Source organism: Argiope bruennichi, chromosome 7 (assembly GCF_947563725.1).
Source record: "Argiope bruennichi chromosome 7, qqArgBrue1.1, whole genome shotgun sequence".
In the NCBI taxonomy this organism is placed as follows: domain Eukaryota; kingdom Metazoa; phylum Arthropoda; class Arachnida; order Araneae; family Araneidae; genus Argiope; species Argiope bruennichi.
This window is the reverse complement of record NC_079157.1, coordinates 81,529,378-81,549,747: the sequence shown is the minus strand read 5'-3', so window position 1 is coordinate 81,549,747 and position 20,370 is coordinate 81,529,378. Positions and strand designations below refer to the sequence as shown.

Sequence of the window (20,370 nt, the reverse complement as noted above, 5' to 3'; positions counted from 1 at the left end):
CGACCTTCAAGATATACTTGTGCCAAATTTGGCAGCTGTTGGTCAAACGGTTTGACCTGTAGAGCGCCAACATACACACACACATTGAGCCTTATTATAAATATAGATTTGCACTTGAAAAATCTTGAAACTCCAAACAAATCTTGTGAAAGTGTAATGTGTTTTTATAAATACTGGTAAATTCAAACTCGAAACTCTATGATAGTTACATATCAAATGATATCACAAAATGTAAGTAAGATGTAATACATTTTCTTGCATCTTTAAATCACAGGAAGTATAATAAATACTATCTCATACTATTTCGTCCAAATTGTTTGCATATCTTTTAAGTTTCTGTCAGTTTAGTTTAAGTTCTGTCAGTTTAGTTTTTGAAAACCAAGGTAAATGGATGCATTCTTATAAATGTAAATAGTATTTTACAGCCATTATTTTTGTCTTCTAATAATACATTTTCTTAGTAATTTTTTTCATTTAAGAAAAAACTTTCGTAAAACATCTTCCAATTTTCTGGTGCGCTAACATTTTTGACATTTTATGTTTATACATAAATAAAAAAATATTCACATTAAAATATACATATTATAAAAAAATATAATTGGAGGTAAATTTAATTGGGTTGAAAAGGGGAATAAATGAGCAATTAATGCACAAAAATGCTTCATTAATCAAAAAGATCTATTAAAATAGCTTAAAATATGATATTTTCTTTAGCAGTGGTTCTGTGCTATTATTCATTTTTTTTAATTAATTAAATTAAATTTGTTCTTAATGATCTAAATTTATTCAAACTTTTGTCTTTCCCGTTTTATTTAACTGCTGTTACTAGAAAAACAATGATTATTTGATCACATTGGTCGCATTCTGTTCAGAAAATTTTCTACAGTTGAAGAATCTATAGCATTTTATTCATCATTTTAACAATTGTTAATCCTTCAATTCCAAAATTGTTTATATGCACATTAATTGAATTATTTGTTATACAAGATTCATATTTATGTTTATTGCAGCTCCTCTCTCTCAAATTCTAAATTCTAACTTCTGGCCATAAGTGTAGGTTGCCGTGTAGGTATTATTGTTATACAGGATTCAGATACTTTAGCATATCAGATGTATCCATACCAGAGTAGATGTATAGACAGAGATGTAGAGACAGAGTAGATGTAGAGACAGATAGTAGATATAGAGATGTAGAGACAGTAGATGTAGAGATGTAGAATAGTAGTAGATGTAGAGACAGAGTAGATGTATCCATACCAGAGTCAGATGTATCAGATGTATCCATACCAGAGTCAGATGTATCAGATGTATCCATACCAGAGTCAGATGTATGCCTACCAGAGTAGGTATTATTGTTACACAGGATTCACATTTATGTCCATTGCAGCTCCTCTCTCTTAAATTCTAACTTCTGGCCATAAGTGTAGGTTGCCGTGTAGGTATTATTGTTATACAGGATTCAGATACTTTAGCATATCAGATGTATGCATACCAGAGTAGATGTATAGACAGAGATGTAGAGACAGAGTAGATGTAGAGACAGATAGTAGATATAGAGATGTAGAGAGAGTAGATGTAGAGATGTAGAATAGTAGTAGATGTAGAGACAGAGTAGATGTATCAGATGTATCCATACCAGAGTCAGATGTATGCATACCAGAGTAGGTATTATTGTTACACAGGATTCACATTTATGTCCATTGCAGCTCCTCTCTCTTAAATTCTAATCAGTGACACTTCTGTCCGTAAGTGTAGATTGCCGTGTAGGTATTCTGATGATGATTAGGTGTGTGCCAAAAGTGGCGTTACACCGGTAAAAGCTCATAAAAAAATTTAAAAAAATAGAATTTATATAGCTATCAAAGGATTAGCTATTTAATTTTTTTTTCCTTCATAATCTTGTGTACTAGAAGCTAAAAACAGCCAAAGGAAAAAAAAGAAAAAAAGAGTAGGCATAAAAAAGAAAAAGTGGAGCGGTCTAAATAGCCCAAGCAGAAGAGTCTACATAATATTCCAACAGCATCATTGAAACATAATTTGTAAATAATAAAATTTACAGTAGATAGGCAATTTTAATTTAGTAGAAAAATAAGATAAAATAAAATCATATATATATATATATATAAAGTGGAAAATATAAATAAAAAAATAAGTAAATGAAAAAATAAACGAACAGAAAAATAAATATATACAATGGCTCAGTCTAATATTTAACTGTTATAAATATTTTTCAATACATCAATAAGCTTCCGTTGAAAATTTCACAAAAATTGAGATTTTTTTTTGCTAATCATGTTGTATTTTTAGTTGCAGGAACTAGTTCTTCCACAACAACGGTTGATTCCTCTAATCTCACGAGTACTACACAAGGTAATTTTAAAATTTAATTTTTAATTAATTTTTAACTTTAAACCAATCCAAAGTTTTATTGCTTACCTTTCGATATTTATTTTTGACGCAAAATACTTATCTTTGTTTCTTTTATGTATTTTATTTACAATTAGACATTCTCTTGCTTTAGATAAATATATTTTGAATTGCTTTTTTTTATAACCAAAAAATATTTTTGTGAAGTTTTTTTTAACTAACTTTAATGACATGAATTCTAGAATTGAATTTAAATTCTTATCAAATTAAATTCATTGAAAATCTTAAAATACTGATAAATTTTTCAATGTTACCTTTTTTTGTCAGCGACTTATAAAAAGCAGCTAAATATCTCAGCAAAATTTTATTCAAAAATTTCGCATGTAGTCGTTTTTTTTTAATTATTGAACTTTCAAGCAGAAAAACAAAGAATATTATTTTAAATTTATTTGAAGACAAAATCCTTGTTTTTATAAAAATTTTATATGAGCATTTTATTATATACTTTTTAAAATTTTTAATTCCAGAAATGAGCTTATCAACAAACATGACTGACTCATTCAATTTGACGACACCTGTTGTACTACCTTTTGCAGTAGAAAGTACAAAATATTATTTTTTATATAATAATAGCCATTTATTGGAAGTAGAAAATAGTGTAAACTAATTCGTTTTATAATTTCTAAATCCCTATTTTATCAGCATCATTTTCATCCGTACTTTACACTTTTGAAATAGTTTCCTTTTGCTTTAAAAAATTCTTAATTATTCTAACATTTTTAAACATTAATAATATTTTAAACCTACTATTCAGTAAATTAAATATGTTTCTTCGTTTAATACTTATTATCTTTCTTCTGTTTACCACTGTCATGATTCTAGCAAAGAAAAATTGACATAGGAACTTGGCAAATGAGTTATATTATTATTAACTTTATATTATTAGTATAAAATTAAAATATTTTTATTCAAATTTATTAAAGTGAATTTTATGTTTAAAAATCGTATAATTTTGATTATTATTAATTATTTTAGTTAATTAAATATATCCATAGTGATCGAATTAAAAAAGGTCTTTATTTTAGTAGAAAAATTTAGTAGGATTCATTTAGGTCTTTGATTCATTCGAGGAATTTACTGTTATTCGTTGAATTCAATCAAAAACGCAAAGAAATTTAGAACTTTAAATAAATAAAAAAAACTGAAGATGGGAATGGGTCCATTCTTTCTGAAATATTATCTAGCAATTGTATTCAAAGGGATGTTTTATTTTTATTTATTTATTTTTGACCAGCTGAAAAAATATTGCGATTAGTAAAATATTCTAGTCAAATTTTTTATGCTAAGCTAAGGCGTAGTAATAAATACCATAATAAATTGGTTTTAAAATTAAAATTTTTGTACATATGTCATTTGAACCTTCTTAGACATTTTTATTTATTACAACATTTTTATTCATTGTGCTATACGCATTCCAATTAACTCTAACATAAATCCCTCCGTCCTAAACGTACCCAATTCTCTCATCACCTAAAATGTATGTTATAATCGAAAGCGCCTATTTTTAAAATTCAATAATCTAACTGTTGAATTGAAATTTGTCTTTAAATATAGAGAAAAATGGTTGAAATCATTCAAAAATTTTTTTTTTGGTTCCATATCAAATATACTGAATAATTTTAGTATCTTATTATATTTTAAATATATTAGTGAATTTGTCTATGGATCCAATAAAAAATGGACCAACAGAGAGTAAGGAAAATAAGAAAATGATAAATAATAAGAAACGTACTGCACGAAAATAAGACATCAAGTTAAAGAACAATGACATAGATTTATCAGATTAAACTACATAAATAATTAATACTGTTTATAAGTTCACAATTTATTAAAAGCACTCAGCTTTGATTAACTTAAATCTAAACTACAATTATCACAAATTTATAAATGAGTTTTAAAACTTCATTAAAACTGTGTTTTAAGTATGCACACTCAATGTGCAAAAAATGGGACTTTTCGGTTAGCTGAGCGTAAGGGAAAGGGGACAGGGGACAAATAATTTAGATTAAAAAGTCGCTGGAACAAACCTTACGCTACAACTTTTTTTTGTGCGGGTCTAAATCAGACTTTTTGCCCGGTATAACCGAAAAAGTGCCCAAATAATAATAATATTCGTACCTTGATTATCAGCATTGAGAGAATATTCCAAGACAAATATGTATAACAAAGTTTATAATAAAAATTATTAAAATTACAGAAAAAAGATATATCCTTTAACTAGGGAAGTTAAAATTTAGAAAATTAACTGGGGGGGGGGGCGGATTAGGAGATGGTATTTTCTTTACACTCAAATTAAATTTTCTAATAATGGTATTAATTGAAAATCTGTCAATATATTCTGCAGATATTTTTCTTGATATATAAATATGTTTCAGAAATTTTTCAAAACATTATCACTGAAAAAAAGTAATTGTGTGAGAACATACATTTTCTTCTCAAATTACATGTTACAACAAATAATATTCTTGAAAAAACATTACTTATTATTTTTTAAATCTTAATTTTTTTCCAGTGTACAAAGGTATATAGAAAACCAATATAAGGAAAAATTCAACAATTATATGAAAAATAAAAAAAAATGATTATTGGTAAAATTGACTTTTTTTTTGTTGGCATCATCGGGTTTCGAGGGCATTATTTAAACATACAGGTTAATTACAAGTATAAAAATCAGCCTATAAATGTTGTAGATATTCCTCTTGGTATATTAATATATTTTAGAAATTTTTCAAAATACATTATCACTAGAAAAATTAATTATATTTGAGCATACAAATCAGAATCAGTCGAATGACAACTTTCATAAATAATAATAATAATAATCAGTGCAGTTATCCTTATCATTAAAATCACTTTCTGCTTCATATAAAAGTGTCTGGAACTCTGCTTTATAACTGTTTATTCATCCAACCTACTTTTAAAGTAGGTTGGATGTGTTTCGAGCACCAAGTTTTAGAATCCTCTGCTAATCCTTGTATAAAACTGGAACACTAAAAGTGAGGTGCGGTCTCACAGACGTCACGCTAAGAAATAGCTAAAATTATTTTTAAAAGCATCCGCTAAAACTGGCTGAAAAAGTGCACGTGTAGTGAAAATCACGTAACAGGAGGCTACAGGGTCAATCCATTCGATTGAGCAAAAAATAGAAAAGGGGTGACCGAAATCGCATCTTCAGCGGTCTAAAAGAGCGCACCTCCCCGGTTAATAGATATTTTTAAAATTTCAGTTCGTTGGAAAATTCATTTCAGTATTCCAGCATTTTTCAAGTCTATCAGGAAAAAAAATATACTAGAAATTTGGGATGGTTTTTAATTAATTGAAATTTCAAATAAAGCCCTCATTTTTTCAATCCTAACCTCCAAAATATGTCCAGACCCCAATTTTTTCATCTCCATCTGTCAACACTATAAAAGATAAGCACAGAAATAAATAAACACAGACAATGCTTTCATTTTTATTAATAATAAACATTGAATTATTTATCTATTCATGGAATTTTTTAATTTTTAAATCATTCTTATTTTAAGTATAATTTCTAATATATTTATTGAAAATAATTTATTATTTATTATCTTATATTTTTTAAATACTTAAACTTTCAAAATATGGTTATCAATAAACACGCAATATGAAAACATTGATTTCTAACTTGATGCATTTTCCTATTATATTGTTTTTCTAATACCGTTTCTAGTACCGTCAAATAAACTGATTAGTTAAAAAATGAAGGGAAAATTTGTGATTGTTAAAAAAAAAAAATAGAACTCCAAACGTTTAACGGAATAACTAGTGAAATATAATAGAATGCTTCTGTATTATAAAATGTTATATGTTATTACTTTTCCTAGATATATGCGACGATGATGTATGTGTGCATGGAAAATGTGAAATAATTGGACATTATTATAGATGCAGGTGAGAAGACTATATTTCAATCTATGCAACTTGAATATGCTTTGATTTTTTTTCAATTTAATCATTTTTGCATAGAGGCACGTAGGAAACACATAGTTTAAATATATAAATAAACATTTGATAATATTAACTGCATTTATAAACCAGAAATACCATGTAACTAATTGTTATAGTTTAAAATATGTTTCAATTTCATACAAGTCATAATTGTCTATGTTGTTAGTGTTTTTAGATATCCATTCATATGTATAGAGTTTTACAATTTTCAGAGCCTTTTTAAAAATGAGCAATAATAAAATATCTGGCAGAAATATGCTTTTCGAAATCTTATACGTTGAAACACATACCTTGGTTTTGTCCCAAGGAATTTTGAAATTAATTTTTAAATTCATTACCACAAGGATTTAAAATCTTGAAAATGACAATATGAGACTTCTAAAATCTCTGGTGCTGGTAGATACAACATATCAGGCACTTTGGAAAATACAATCCCTTTAAGTAGTATTCTACACTTAATCGCACTGCTGTTAAAACTATTTACGAATTTCATATTATAAATTCCTTCAAACAATGAACATTTTCTATATTCAAATTCACAGCCTGAACCAAAAGGATATATATATCCTGTTATGAGAACCATCGCAATAGGTGATCTTCCTATAGGAATCTACCTAATAATAAATAATTCTTCTTACCATGGCAACTTCTGAAGATATCTAATTTCATTTTGCAGTCTTTTGCTCGATTTTCCTTGTTTTTTAACTTTCTCGGTGGATCTGGATGTGAGAGTAACCGACATTCTAGAAAGGGAAAATTTTCTTTGAAAAATTCCAGGACGGCAACCAGTTGACATGGATATTTACTTGTCTAAAGATTGGGGCTATTGTTTCTATTTTCAGATTCGAATAACAACATTTAAATCGGATTATACTGTAAAATTACTCTAAGGAAAATCTGTTTTTTTTTCCATCTATCATTAAAGAAATAGTTAAAATTTTATAGAATTCATTAATTGGTTGAAATTTCTAATTAATATTGAAATATTTCGATAGCTTAAAAGTAAAAATAAAGAGCATGTTACTTTTATTACTTTGCTTTCAATAATCAAGAAAAAATTATTGCATAATATGACATTATACTTACATTCAGATTAAAATATTATGCCAATAATAAACCATTTTGCACAAAAAGCAATAATTATATATTTCAGTAGTTCATTTTGTTTGAAACATATCAAAAAACACTTGTGTTCGCTACACTACAATCTTCAATGTAATAGAAAATTTTTGATATTGAATGTGAATTTTAAAAGTGTTTTTAATGCCTTTGTTTAACGGAACATTTCCAGTGCCTCCTCAGGAATAATGGTGATATTGTGGTTTAATTCCTATTTTGGAACAGGAGGTTTCGAGATTCGAAATCCGATTCCATCAAAGATGCCATTTTTTTTTTATTTTTTTATTTTTTTATTTTTTATTTATTTATTTTTTTGCGATATGTACTGTAAACGAGTCATTACAGATTATATTACCTCCTGCTAGTGTTGAACGGAAATTAAGTGTTAGGTGTCATTCTTGCTCCCATACTGTTTCTGATAGAAGATGTCAAGCGTTCACCGAGGTTTATAATTTTAAAGATCATTTTCAAAAATGATTGTTGTTTCAAAGTTGTTCAAAACAGCTTTGTATTTAAAAAATAAACGATACTCAAAGCTTTTCTTACTTTAAAAACTTTGAATTCAAATTTTAAAATGACAAAGGAATTATCATATGTTATCTATTTAGAAACAACCATGAAGTTACTTTTGATTCATTTTAAATTTATTCAATTATGTATATTTATGACACAGATGCTATGAGGGATATACTGGACTACAATGTGAAGATAGAATTAAAATCAAATCAGGTAGGAACGAACTACTTCAAGTTATTTTGAAAATTTTATATATGAAAAGGTTTTAAGAAGCATGTAAATGAAATGATTCTTAAATAATTTATAATACGTAAAAAATAAACACTGTAGAGTACTTAGATTTTGTTTCTTCCCGGTACTCTACAGCGTGGCATTGAGTATATAAAAAGATGATATAAATGATTTTGTGATGAATAGATTTTGAATCCACCGTCTTGAGGCTCTGCATCTGTTGTAACTTAATGAAAGTAGAAAGTGAGCCACTTTTCGAACCAAATCTGCAGTTTGCAAGTTGAAAAAGAAGTGGTTCCAAAATTCAGAATTAAACAACGTGCAGTTAAATGTTAGATGACATACTGTTGCTATAGATATAAATATTAGACAATATAAATCTTTGGGACAGTTCTAGAGAAGGGTGCCATTTGGCGATTTCCTGCCAAATTTTTCTCGCCAAGCCCCGCGGACGCTGTAATCTTCAGAATTGTATTTCTCAATATTATGACTATTTTCAAGACATTTTTTTCTGAAGATTACAGCGTCCATGGGGCTATGGCAGGAGAAAAATTTGACATGAAGTATACAAAAAGAACAAAAATAAGAATTAGAAATAATTAAAAATAGCACAATTTGAACAATGTTAAATTTAAAAAAATGCACAAAAATAACAATACAAATTTTTTTTTTTAACTCACCCGATTTAACGATGTGAATTTCGTTAATTTACAATAATGCCCTTCTCTTCTACAAACCTTTCCTTTCTGTTAATACCATATCCTGCCCGCATTCACCACACTTCCATCAGCAATTAAATCCATTTTCATGCACCATTCAACACACGCTTTTGCTCCCAAACGTTCTAAATCGAAAAAACCCCTCAATTTAAGGGATTCCTCATTTGTCACATTCATACCAGCCATTTTACACCACAAGAAAAATCGAAGAAAGTAAGAAAAAAAATACTTTACAAGACTTGGAGAGCAGAAGAAATCAGAACAAATCCAATCGTCAATTAAATGAAGTGAAACTCTTGAAATTCCCCACGAAAAGCTGCCACCACAAGAGAAATCGAAGAAAGTAAGAAAAAAAATACGTTACAAGACTTGGGAAGCAGTAGAAATTAGAAATTCCCCGCGAAAAGCTGCACTTATACCTAATTGGTTGATATTCAAAGACAATTCATACCTGATTAGTTGATAATTACATCACCGACATCACCCCATTCTCTTCACAGGGTTGCCATACATTGGAGGCGTAGAGATATTGCCATATTGGCAACTTTAGCTTTAAAATTTGGCGCCAAACTTGGCGGTACCCGTCTCTAGGATTTCAATTCATTACAAATTGATCAATTACAGTTAATATAAAAATTGGGATTTTACCATGATGAATAGTGGCATGCATATTTCAGATACCATCGAATATATTTTTTCGAAATCATAATTATAAAATTAGACGCATGTCTTAATTTTTTTCTATATTATAGACATAGCTGAATCAATAAGCTCTATAGAATGGTACACAGATAAAATAGTTTTTTTTTAAATATTTGTAGTAATACGATATATATATGCACATTCTTTGATTAAAGGGATTATTAGTTATATCTCATACTGTATTTTTTTCTTGGTAGATAAACTGACATTCTGGCAGATTATCCAAACTTCAATCATGTTTTTTGTGTTAGTTCTGTTATCTGGGGTATTCTGTCTCCTTTTGCGGAGGAAGAAGTGAAATTCTGCTGGCCAACTATGCTCCAGATGAAGCAATTCTACGAATAAGTCATTGGTAGGAACAAATTATTTAAAATTTAAGAATATAAAAATATATGTAGCCCATTTCTAAATGTATGCCCTGAAATGTGCCGATTTCTAGAACAAAAATAATTAATAAAGAAAGTAGTATTAGATTATCTGTTCCTGTAGGATCAAATGAAAGCATTCATCTAAGTCAAAAACGCTGCTTTCAACTACTTTGACGAAAATAATTTTTGAGTTGGTTTTTTTCGTAAAGCATGCTTTTCTCTTTCCAAAACTGTTTATGTTTTTTTCTTATTGTATTAGAAAAAAAGATACAGTGATTATAATTCATTTAGCATCAAGCAAAACTAAACCGAATGTGGCATTCAGAAATAGAAATGTAACTTAAAATTGTAATATTTTTCTATTTTTCTGCAGTTTTATACATATAAGAGTAAAAAACATTTATGTTGTTAATTTTGTGAAAAATTATGAAGGTATTTCAAAGAATACATAGAATCTATAGGACATATTGCAAAAAGTTGTAGCTCTTCTTCAAAAACTGAAAAAAAATGTACAAAAAAGCTAAGTGAGAAAGGAAAATTAACCTATTGCTACATCGATCATTTTCAAAATTGCTACAGAATCATATTTCATAGCAACAAAAGCAACTTACAAAATATGCGAAGTATTATTAGCAGCGTTCTTTCAATGTTAACTTGTCAATGTCCGAAAATTCTTGATGATAGGTGCAAGTATCAAGGAGCAAAGGCCCCCGGCAGGATATTCAAGAATATGATGGCAGGATCCCCAAAATCTAAAATAGACAGGATATTGCATCTTTTTAAAAAGATATGTGATCAATATTTATTGTGAAAGAAAAATGTTAAAAAAAGAATAATTTAATGACTTGTCAGGAAATACCGAAACAACAATTTGTTTCATTACAATCAATGCAATTGTTTATACATATGCTTTAATTTAGTTACAGTAATGAATTTATGCTAAGAGTTTTAAGCTGTTTAAAGATGAGAGTAGGAAATAGTCTGTTAAGTAGATGGCTGTAATTAAAATTAAGCTAATTAATTATTCTAAAAAACATTATCTGCCAAAAGTAAACATTCAAAGGGAAAAAAACCTTTTTTCCAACCAAACAAAAAACATTTGCAAAATGAGAAAAATGGAAGAATAGATTTATCGCTGTGGGAAATTTCAAATTCCTGAGACAATATGTATGTAACACGTACCTTAGTGAAAGGGAATCCTAAGCTTCAATTTTCTCAAAACTTAGTTTTTCAAAAAAAAAATCTTTCACCTTTAACGTCATAACTCAAAAGCTATAGAGATAATTGCCTGAAAGTTATAATATAGACTTCAAATAATGTGGACCATTTTTGTTGTTGTTGCTGTTGAGAGAATAGGTGAATGGGTTTATAATCATTTATATCGAAATTCACTTGGAAGTGAATGGAGAAAAAGGCATATTGACATATATTTACTCTTAATTATTTGCATTTCAATTTCTTCTTCAGCTCATTTCATACATCATTCTCGCCTGTAACTGGCATATAAAGAAAATGAAGGTTACGGCTTCACAATTTGCCGTAGAATGTTAGCCGTTTTCCTGAAATTTTATTATACTACAAATTCTTCTGCTTTTCAAAAGTATTATATTTATAAAGAATTTATTTTATATTATAAAATATATTTTTTTCTCAAAAATATTATATTTATAAAGAAAATAAATATATTTTTTTTATTTATATTATAAAAAATATTATATTTTTTCTCAAAAATATTATATTTATTATTACAATATATTATTTTATTATTATATTTATAAATTTTCCGCATGGTCCCTGGCTAGGTGGGGGTATTGCTTATATTATATTTATAAAAGAATATTTTTCACCATTTTCGGGTTTATAATTGATAACGCATCTAAAAGAAAAAATTATTAAAAATCCACTTTTAAAAAATTTGTTCCGAACGCAGTTTAACGGTAATAGTTAATCGTAAGTCGTTGTTTATATGGAAACTAAAGCTAAGGAATCGAATGAACTGCCTATATTAACAGCCAACTTAGTTCTTGACTTCGCAGACCGTGATGATAGTCAGACACGTAATAACCATAGCAGAAAATAAGTATTATTCGGAATACGGACGCAAGGCTCAGTAGAGAAACTAGAAATTCTACAAATAATTCAGATTATCATAAAATAAGACATTCTGTGAATACAATATAAAATGCTGATTTAAAATGAAAGAAAAAATAATTAAATATATAAAACAATATTTTAAAGATATACAAATGGGTCAATCGTTCAAAATGCAAAAATTAGGATAGAATACTTGCAATATATCTTAATGAAAACTAATATGTAAAATTTCTGTGTAATTAAAAAATTTCAAAATATTTAAGTAATATATATTAACCCAATATGATATCTTGTTTCAAGTTCATCACTGTAAATGGATATAAAATGTAACTTATCAATATAAAAATCATATTAAAATATTTTATCGTTTGTGATTATAACATAGGTTATTTTAAAGCAAGACCAGAAAACTTGTTTAACAACTTGCTTTCTTATAAAAGATTTAAAAATCAAAATTTGGGCTTCGGCGATTTTACAACATAATGAAGGAGCCCCAAATATTGAAAGTAGTACAAATATATATTAGTTTAATATTCATATAGAAAATTAATTTCTTATACTGCCTATAATTTCTTTTCAGAGAACCACAGAGAAAACCACCGAATGTATACACATCCATGGACTGGACGAGATCAGGTCATTTTTTTAAAACAACAATAAATACTGTAGTATTATGTAATATATTTTCGAATTCAGTGCATTCTTTTGACCAACAATAAATAATCTTTTATTTTGTAATATTCCTTTCTGAGTCAGCAACATATACTTGTAACAAAAAAGCAACACTCCGGAGCCTCGTATACTCTTTAATAAAAGTACATGCACGTTACAGTGCACATACCATTGGCGAACAATATGCAAAAGCATATTGGAGACATTTTGGGGATCTCTAATGGAATGTAACACAAAATTTATTTGTGATTTATTATTTGTGAGCATGTATTAACCCCGATTCCGCCTTTCCAACTCCATTATTAATATATGTATGTATATTATGTAAAATAAATGATATTAAAGAGCTAATAATCAAAAATAATTCGCAAAGAAGATAATGTCTGTTAAAAAAATAAGACCTCATTTTCGACATCTCATTTGTGAGGAAAATCAAAAAGATGACATTATTCTTCCATTCTATCGACTTAAGTACGAGAATTTAGAGCATAGGTTCCCAAAGTGGTCCAGGTGGACCCCCAGGGGTCCATAGGAGAGCACACGGGGGTCCACGTAGACGTGAAAAGAAAACAGGGTTTCACAAGTTGTAAGTAGGGGTCCACGAAACATTTTCTGGTTTTCACAATCAAGAACAAAAATTTTGGCTTGGATTTAACTATAAACGTAGGCAGGTAGCATCATTCACTAAGTAGGTACTCAAAAATATTTCAGACTCAGTTCAAACACAGAATTGAATAGAACAATAGACAATAGTACAAGTGTACACCACATGTCGAGACTTGCAAAGTGCTGCCCGTGCGCCCGCTCGTTTGGGATGCTTGTTTGGACCTGCAAAGGGATGAAATGCGATTTGCGCTGTGCTTGCAATCTACATTAGTATAAATACGAATGCCAAGAACTGAAGCCAAATATTGATAATTTACTCTCAATTTATCAAGTACATCCGTCTCATTAATAATATAACTATTTTTTATTGTTGATTTACATTTCAGAGTTCATTGTTGATTTTTTTTGTAATTAATTTAATAAATTTTTCATTGTTGATTGTTTGTAATAATAAATGTTTATAATTTTGTATAACCACAAGTATTATTTTAATAAATAGGACTCAAGAAAATGTACTACTTTTTTCTTCTTCTTAACAATTTGGGGTGATATATTTTAGGAGTTTTGGGAATACAGTAGAAATGCAGCAGCAGGGGGTCTACCGAAAATAGTAAAACTTTGAAAGTGGTCCACCAGAAAAAAAAGTTTGGGAACCTCTGATTTAGAGTATATATTTACTATAGCTTACATACCTTGCTGCTTTTGCTGGATTCAAAACTCCTTTCTGCGAATGGCGGCAATCCATCGTTTTCTCTTATTCATATCTTTAGGGAAATGAAAAATGTGGGCAACAGCTGAGCGGCATTATATTCGTCAAAAAATAACGGTGATGGAAAAACGGAAAACAGAATTGCCAAGATTTCCCACTCGGGCGGGAAAAGGACGAAACCAATGAGGAGCGAGGCAGCAGAGAGGATCACGGGAACGTGACTTTCAACTTATTCCCATGACTAGTGAGGCGCGCAAGAGGAGGAGGGAAAAAGATGTTTCTTTCCAAGGGTAAGAGGAAGTTGGACAGAGAGTGGGAAGAAGCGAGCGTTAAGTGGGCGTGACTAATGGGTAGAGAGGTTAGAGACAGCAAGAGTATTTCGAGTGCCTTTGTAGTGGGATGAGTGTGGAGTTTGAAATTTTCAGACGCATCTAACATTTCGTTTTCTAAAAAAAAAGGATAAAAATAAGGAAAAAAAGTATGGGAATAAAGAATGTCACTGCAGAAGACCGTCTCCAAAAGGACCCTACAAAATGTTAAGAAAAAACAATGAATAAATATGAAAAACATTCTTACTTCCTCATCCAATTGCAGCACGTGCTTCAGATTGCATCATTATTAAATTGGGAGTATCCCCAATGGCCAATGAAACCGTCAGAAATATTTACTTAGAGGCACTTTAATTCTGTTATGTGCGGGGACTGGGAAAAAAAATTGGAGAGTTTTAATTATTCGAGTGGTGGCTCAATTAATTTTAGTTTAGTTAGTTTAGACAGTTTACCAATGAAACAATTAAATACAGGTAGATAGATGAACGATTGCTCAATCGACTTCTTTTTCCAGTGTTTCGGTCAAAGTTTTATGGATGAAAAGGTTTCTAATTGTAGTGGTGGTTCTTTAATGAATCTAAGACGAGCTGATTAGGTCAGATTATCAGTGATGAGACAGTCAAGTAATTAAAGTAGACTGGTAAAGGTAGTAAAAAAATGAATGGATAGTAACTCGGACCCTTTTTTTTTTGGGGGGGGGGGAGAATGAATGAGGTCTTAAAACATGGAGGTTAAATTTTTCAGCTATAGTACAAGGCAAGGAAAATCAAAAGTGTCCGTGGATGTAAAGAATCGATACTTTAGATTCATTGGAGTTATAAACTTCTACCCCCCCCTAACGCTTCCCCATGAAATAACTTCTTTCAAAAATCAATAATTACAACAAAGAGAAATAAATTATTTTTAAATAAACATGCTTGGTAAAAATATGTATGAAAATGCTAAATTATGAAATAAAAAGTATGTAATGTTATTTATTTATTACTATAATTATTGTGAAAGAATTTTATGCTTCTTCTAGAACAGAAACATAACAGTCAGGAAAGCATGAAATAAAATAAAGCGCCTAGAAATATCCTTCAGAGGGAGAGACAAACATTTCTCTGGCTATAAAGTGCAACCCCCATGAAGAAATTCGTTTTTAATGGCGGCCTTGCTGGCTCTCGATTGGCGCCATCGCAACGGTCTTCTGCATTGATATGCATCAACCCAAATATACGTAATTTATGGCAGCGTCACTGATTTCTCAAAAAATATATATTGCCTTTGAAGCGGTATGAGACGCGTGAGGGTAGAACCTGGGACCTTTAGGTTAGCTGTCCAATAACAAGCCGATTTTGCTAAAACAGCTGTTCAGGCAGAAGCGCTGTTACTGGCTTATATGCGATTCACCACAGTACTCTCCCTCCAGTGAGGCGAAGGGGAGACGAACGATATGGCGTTGAATAGTGATATATTGAGTAGTAGCTGTTGTCTTAATGGGCCGTACCCTTATTTGAGTAGCGCCAAGCGTTATGGCGAGAGTTTGTGGGTGCCGATGCGCCAAGTGTGTCTGGCGACTTAGGGTTGCTGCGTCACGTGAGTCTGACGACTTTGCTGCGCCAAGTGAGTCTGGCGACTTTAGTTGCGGGTAGATGGCGCCACAACAGCTATACGAAGGTTGAAGGTTCAGCGTCCGAGGTCCCCAATGTGCGGTAAGGGACGCGTGAGGATAGAACCTGGGACCTTTAGGTTAGCTGTCCAGTAACAAGCCGATTTACTAAAACAGCTGTTCAGGCAGAAGCGCTGTTACTGGCTTATATGCGATTCACCACACCTTTTTAGGGATTGTTTCAATTTTCTGCATTTTTTTATTCATATTATAATATCTGTTTTATTGGCAATTTATTAGGCTATCACTTCACTTATTCAAAGAATGTGTTTTTAGTATTTTGATATAAGCCGCGTTTCTGATAAGGCACTTAAACAATAAAACAATAAACAAAACAAATTTAATGAAGATTTAAAACAAGATTTTTGTGTTGATCCCCCCTCCCCCCCACACGAAATTTTCTTTAATTACCTGAAATGATTGTAATTAAAATATTTTATTTTAAACAACAATTTGGTGAATTTTTTTTTCAATTATTTAGGAATCCAAAACTCGTGGCAATTCCAATATGAAATGATTTCGACTTAAGAAAGTGAATATTTATACTTTTAAAGGAAAACAAAAAACTCTACACTGAATTTAAAAAAAGCATTAAAATCATGCTGAAAAGACTAAACATAGCCATTTTATGTAAAAAAAAGAAAAAAAAATCCGATTTTAAAGGATTTTTTTTCGGCCTTTATTTGTACAGATAAATAATAATTTTTTTTTCCGTTCGTTCCTGAATAATTCAACCCGTTTTCCACTATGAGGGACTTTAATCATAAATTTCCACTAAAATTCAGATTCTTTTATCAAATGACTAACGATTGATAAAGTAAAGCCTAAAAACGCAGCGAGCTAGATGGATGAAATCTGTTAAACGGTAATTGTATTACATTTGCATATTTCTGTCCAATTTTAGCTGAAAACAATTCATGTAAAGTCTGTAAGCTTTCCCATCTTTGTAAAAATGTGGAAAATAGCAAAAAATTTGGAAATAGCAAGATTTGTTGCAAAAAAATCAAATCAATACTAATTGATATTACTTGTATAGATCGTAGATTTCTATAAAGTTGTGGAAGAAGTCTGTCAATGTATGTGTGCCTGATCTTGAGCACTCAACGATAATATATATATATATATATATATATATATATATATATATATATATATATATATATATATATATTATCAGTTACAATTATTAAATCTACTCCTTTAAACTCTAAGCTCATGCCTACATTTAATTAATAAGCAATCAAAGCGTTTTTCTTTTATAAATAAATAATAATATTAAAATGTCCATCATTCTCCGAAAAAAGTTTTTTTAATGTTCTTTTTTTTTCCAGACGATAATAAATTAGCAATGTCTGGAAAAACATTCCAACTGTCTGCGATGACGCCAGAGATACCGTTATTCAACAAAAATGTAAAAATACAATAAAGATATTTAGTTTTTATTTTTATTTTTATTCTTTCCGCTGCTTAGTCATCAACAAATTATTTTACATTTTTTTATTTCACAGGATTTTATTTATTTATTTTTATTTATTTTCTATCATTCCATTTTGCTTCTCCCCATGAACATATGCATTTTTTTTATTTTATCTTATACAGTTTGAGATCAAAAAGAATACGAATCATTGAACGAATAAACATAGAAACTACGATATTTAGTTAGGAAAGTTTGCCTTTTACAAAAATATTGAAAGTTTAAGAAATTGAAAGATAAATTTACCCGTTATTTTTTAGATAAATTTTCGAGATTTTTTTTAAAAATTAAACCTTTACGATTGGTTACAAATGTGTGGACCCATTTAATCGAAAATATTCCTCTTTTGTAGGCGGGGTGGGATGAAGGATTTTCAATAGTTGTGTTGATGAGACACTTTCCCTCATTTCATTTGTATAATTTGCACCTTCATTAAATGACTGTACATTCACACACCCACAGATAAAAAGCACTACAGAACTCTTTGATTAGAATGTTCAATCAGATACAGTGGCTCAAAAAATTGAGAGTACACCTTATTTTTACTTGATAAATGCGACTTTCAATATAAATAACACATTACCGTGAAGTGCAAACATATTTTTATTTTTACACATAACAAATGGTTTAATTGAGAGTAAAAATAAAGAAAAATCAACGAAATATCTCTAAATTGAAAAGTTTCAGAAGCATTTTAAATAAACATACGCATAATTTTGCCTCAAAAAATTGAGAATATACCAATGAAATTTTTGCAATATCACGATTAGAAACAAAGTGCCACTATTAAATTGCATGTCTTTTGACTCTTATAATGACCTCTAAACGTCATGGTACCAATTAGACCCATTTTTGTTATTATCTGAAGATATTTAACCCCATTCTTCTTGTACCACTTGTTTTAAATGGGTTTTGTTTCTAATTTTGTATTTTTGAACCACTTTTTCGAAAATGGCCCACGAATATTCAATGGCATTGATGTCGGAGTACTGTGGTGGTGTGTGTAACTGCTGTTTACAATGAAAAATACACCATATTTTGACGTTACGTGCATTCTGTTTGGGGATCGTTGTCCTGCTGGAAAATGGAATTTCCATCTAAACCCAAATTTTTAACACTTCCCTTTAGATTGCTGCTACCATAAGGTTCATCCAAATTGTTGCAGAAACTTTTCAAATCACAGGCAGAAGTGTAGGTGCTGAAACTGTGCGAAATGCCATTAGACAAGATGAATATAAAAGTCGCATTGTTAGAGAGAAACCGTTCATCAGCTTGCAAATTCAGAGAAAGCATTTGAAGTTTGCAAAAACTCATCAATTGAAGATCAATAACCTTTGGAAGAAAGCTATATTTAGTAACGAAAGAAAACTCAACATTTTTGGCAGTGACAACCATCGTACTGTATGGAGAAGAACTAATAATAATAATTGGAAGATAAATTTACCTGTTATTTGAAAGGTACAATTTTCGATTTTTTTAAAAAATTAAACTTTTATGATTGGTTACAAATGTGTCGAAATATTTTTCAATATTTAATCGAAAATATTCCTCTTTTGTAGGTGGGGTGGGATAAAGGAGTATCGATTCCCATTCAGTTACGGAAGTCATATTTTTATTCCTCTCATTTCTTTCGTTGAATAAAGAAGCAGACTTGCAAGTGAATCAGTCTCTATCTTTATGAACATACTGCATCGTATCAAATCATTTTAACCAGAGACTTAATCTGTCTTCTTTGTTGATTAATTAAACAGCCGATCCACTTCCCATTACGTTTTCGAATAAAATGATGATCAAACGAACAACTGCTTCATTTTCATCCGATAGATTTCCCCCTTCTTTCCTTAAGCCTGCGAAAACACGACGAAGCTGACTCTATGAGCTAAAAGAATGACGTTTAGTGGATGGTATTTCAACCAGTGTTGCCTATTTCCTACTCAATAAGTCCGCCAGCTTCTTTGCTTGTTTCAATACTGACGAGGTGAATCCAAAACAGAAACATATGGGTGGATGGAATGTTGCATGTGGTTTCTTCTTAAAAACTGTATCAGATTTTAGTTCCAGTGAAGGGGCCCATTGCTCTTAAACATATTCAATTGAAATTTGTTTTATACATTTTCAATAGTTGTGTTGATGAGACACTTTACCTCATTTCATTTGTATAATTTGCACCTTCATTAAATGACTGTACATTCACACACCCGCAGATAAAAAGCACTACAGAACCCTTTGATGGATTTGATTAGAATGTTCAATCAGATTTATCATTCTGAAAATAAAAATGAATTGCCAGATTTAATGTGGTGAGTTGACGGGTCTTCGAGTGATTGCACTGTCACGGATTTTAAGGAACGAACGAATTTTTACTGACAAGTTTTTTACAAAATTGGATAGAGATTTGTCATTTTGCACACAAAAACGCATATCATTTCATTCATCTAGTTCGTTACGAGCTCACATTTTTTTTTTCACCATCATTCCAAAGAGAGTTGTTTCCAACTCGACACATTTCTTGAGCGAGAAGTTTAATGAAAAGCACCCATATCACAAAATGAATTGAATGTCAGTGTTAATAAATTGAAATAACCAATAATATTTTTTTTCTTTTCATGCTATTAATAAATGTTGAATGGATTTGGTCAAAACACTTTCGCGTTATAACCTAAATTCGAATTCATTGAATGCAGCGCGAGAATGAAAACAAAAAAATGAAACAGTTTAAACAAAATTACCAATAACAAATATTTTCAAAATAGGAAACATTTAAGTAAAAATATTTTGACA

At 29.9% G+C, this 20,370-nt stretch overlaps 1 protein-coding gene across 1 annotated transcript in view; it reads left to right on the top strand.

Annotated features, from left to right (window-relative positions):
- Nucleotides 1-13,039, top strand: part of LOC129975623 (neurogenic locus notch homolog protein 1-like) — a 63,980-nt gene extending 50,941 nt beyond the window's left edge. The window contains exons 40-45 of the mRNA XM_056088703.1: nucleotides 2,308-2,370; nucleotides 2,895-2,969; nucleotides 6,276-6,342; nucleotides 8,192-8,247; nucleotides 9,884-10,038; nucleotides 12,729-13,039. Coding sequence (XP_055944678.1) covers nucleotides 2,308-2,370; nucleotides 2,895-2,969; nucleotides 6,276-6,342; nucleotides 8,192-8,247; nucleotides 9,884-9,984 — 362 coding nt within the window. The 3' untranslated portion in view covers nucleotides 9,985-10,038; nucleotides 12,729-13,039. The remainder of the gene's footprint in view (nucleotides 1-2,307; nucleotides 2,371-2,894; nucleotides 2,970-6,275; nucleotides 6,343-8,191; nucleotides 8,248-9,883; nucleotides 10,039-12,728) is intronic.
- Nucleotides 13,040-20,370: the final 7,331 nt, after the last annotated feature.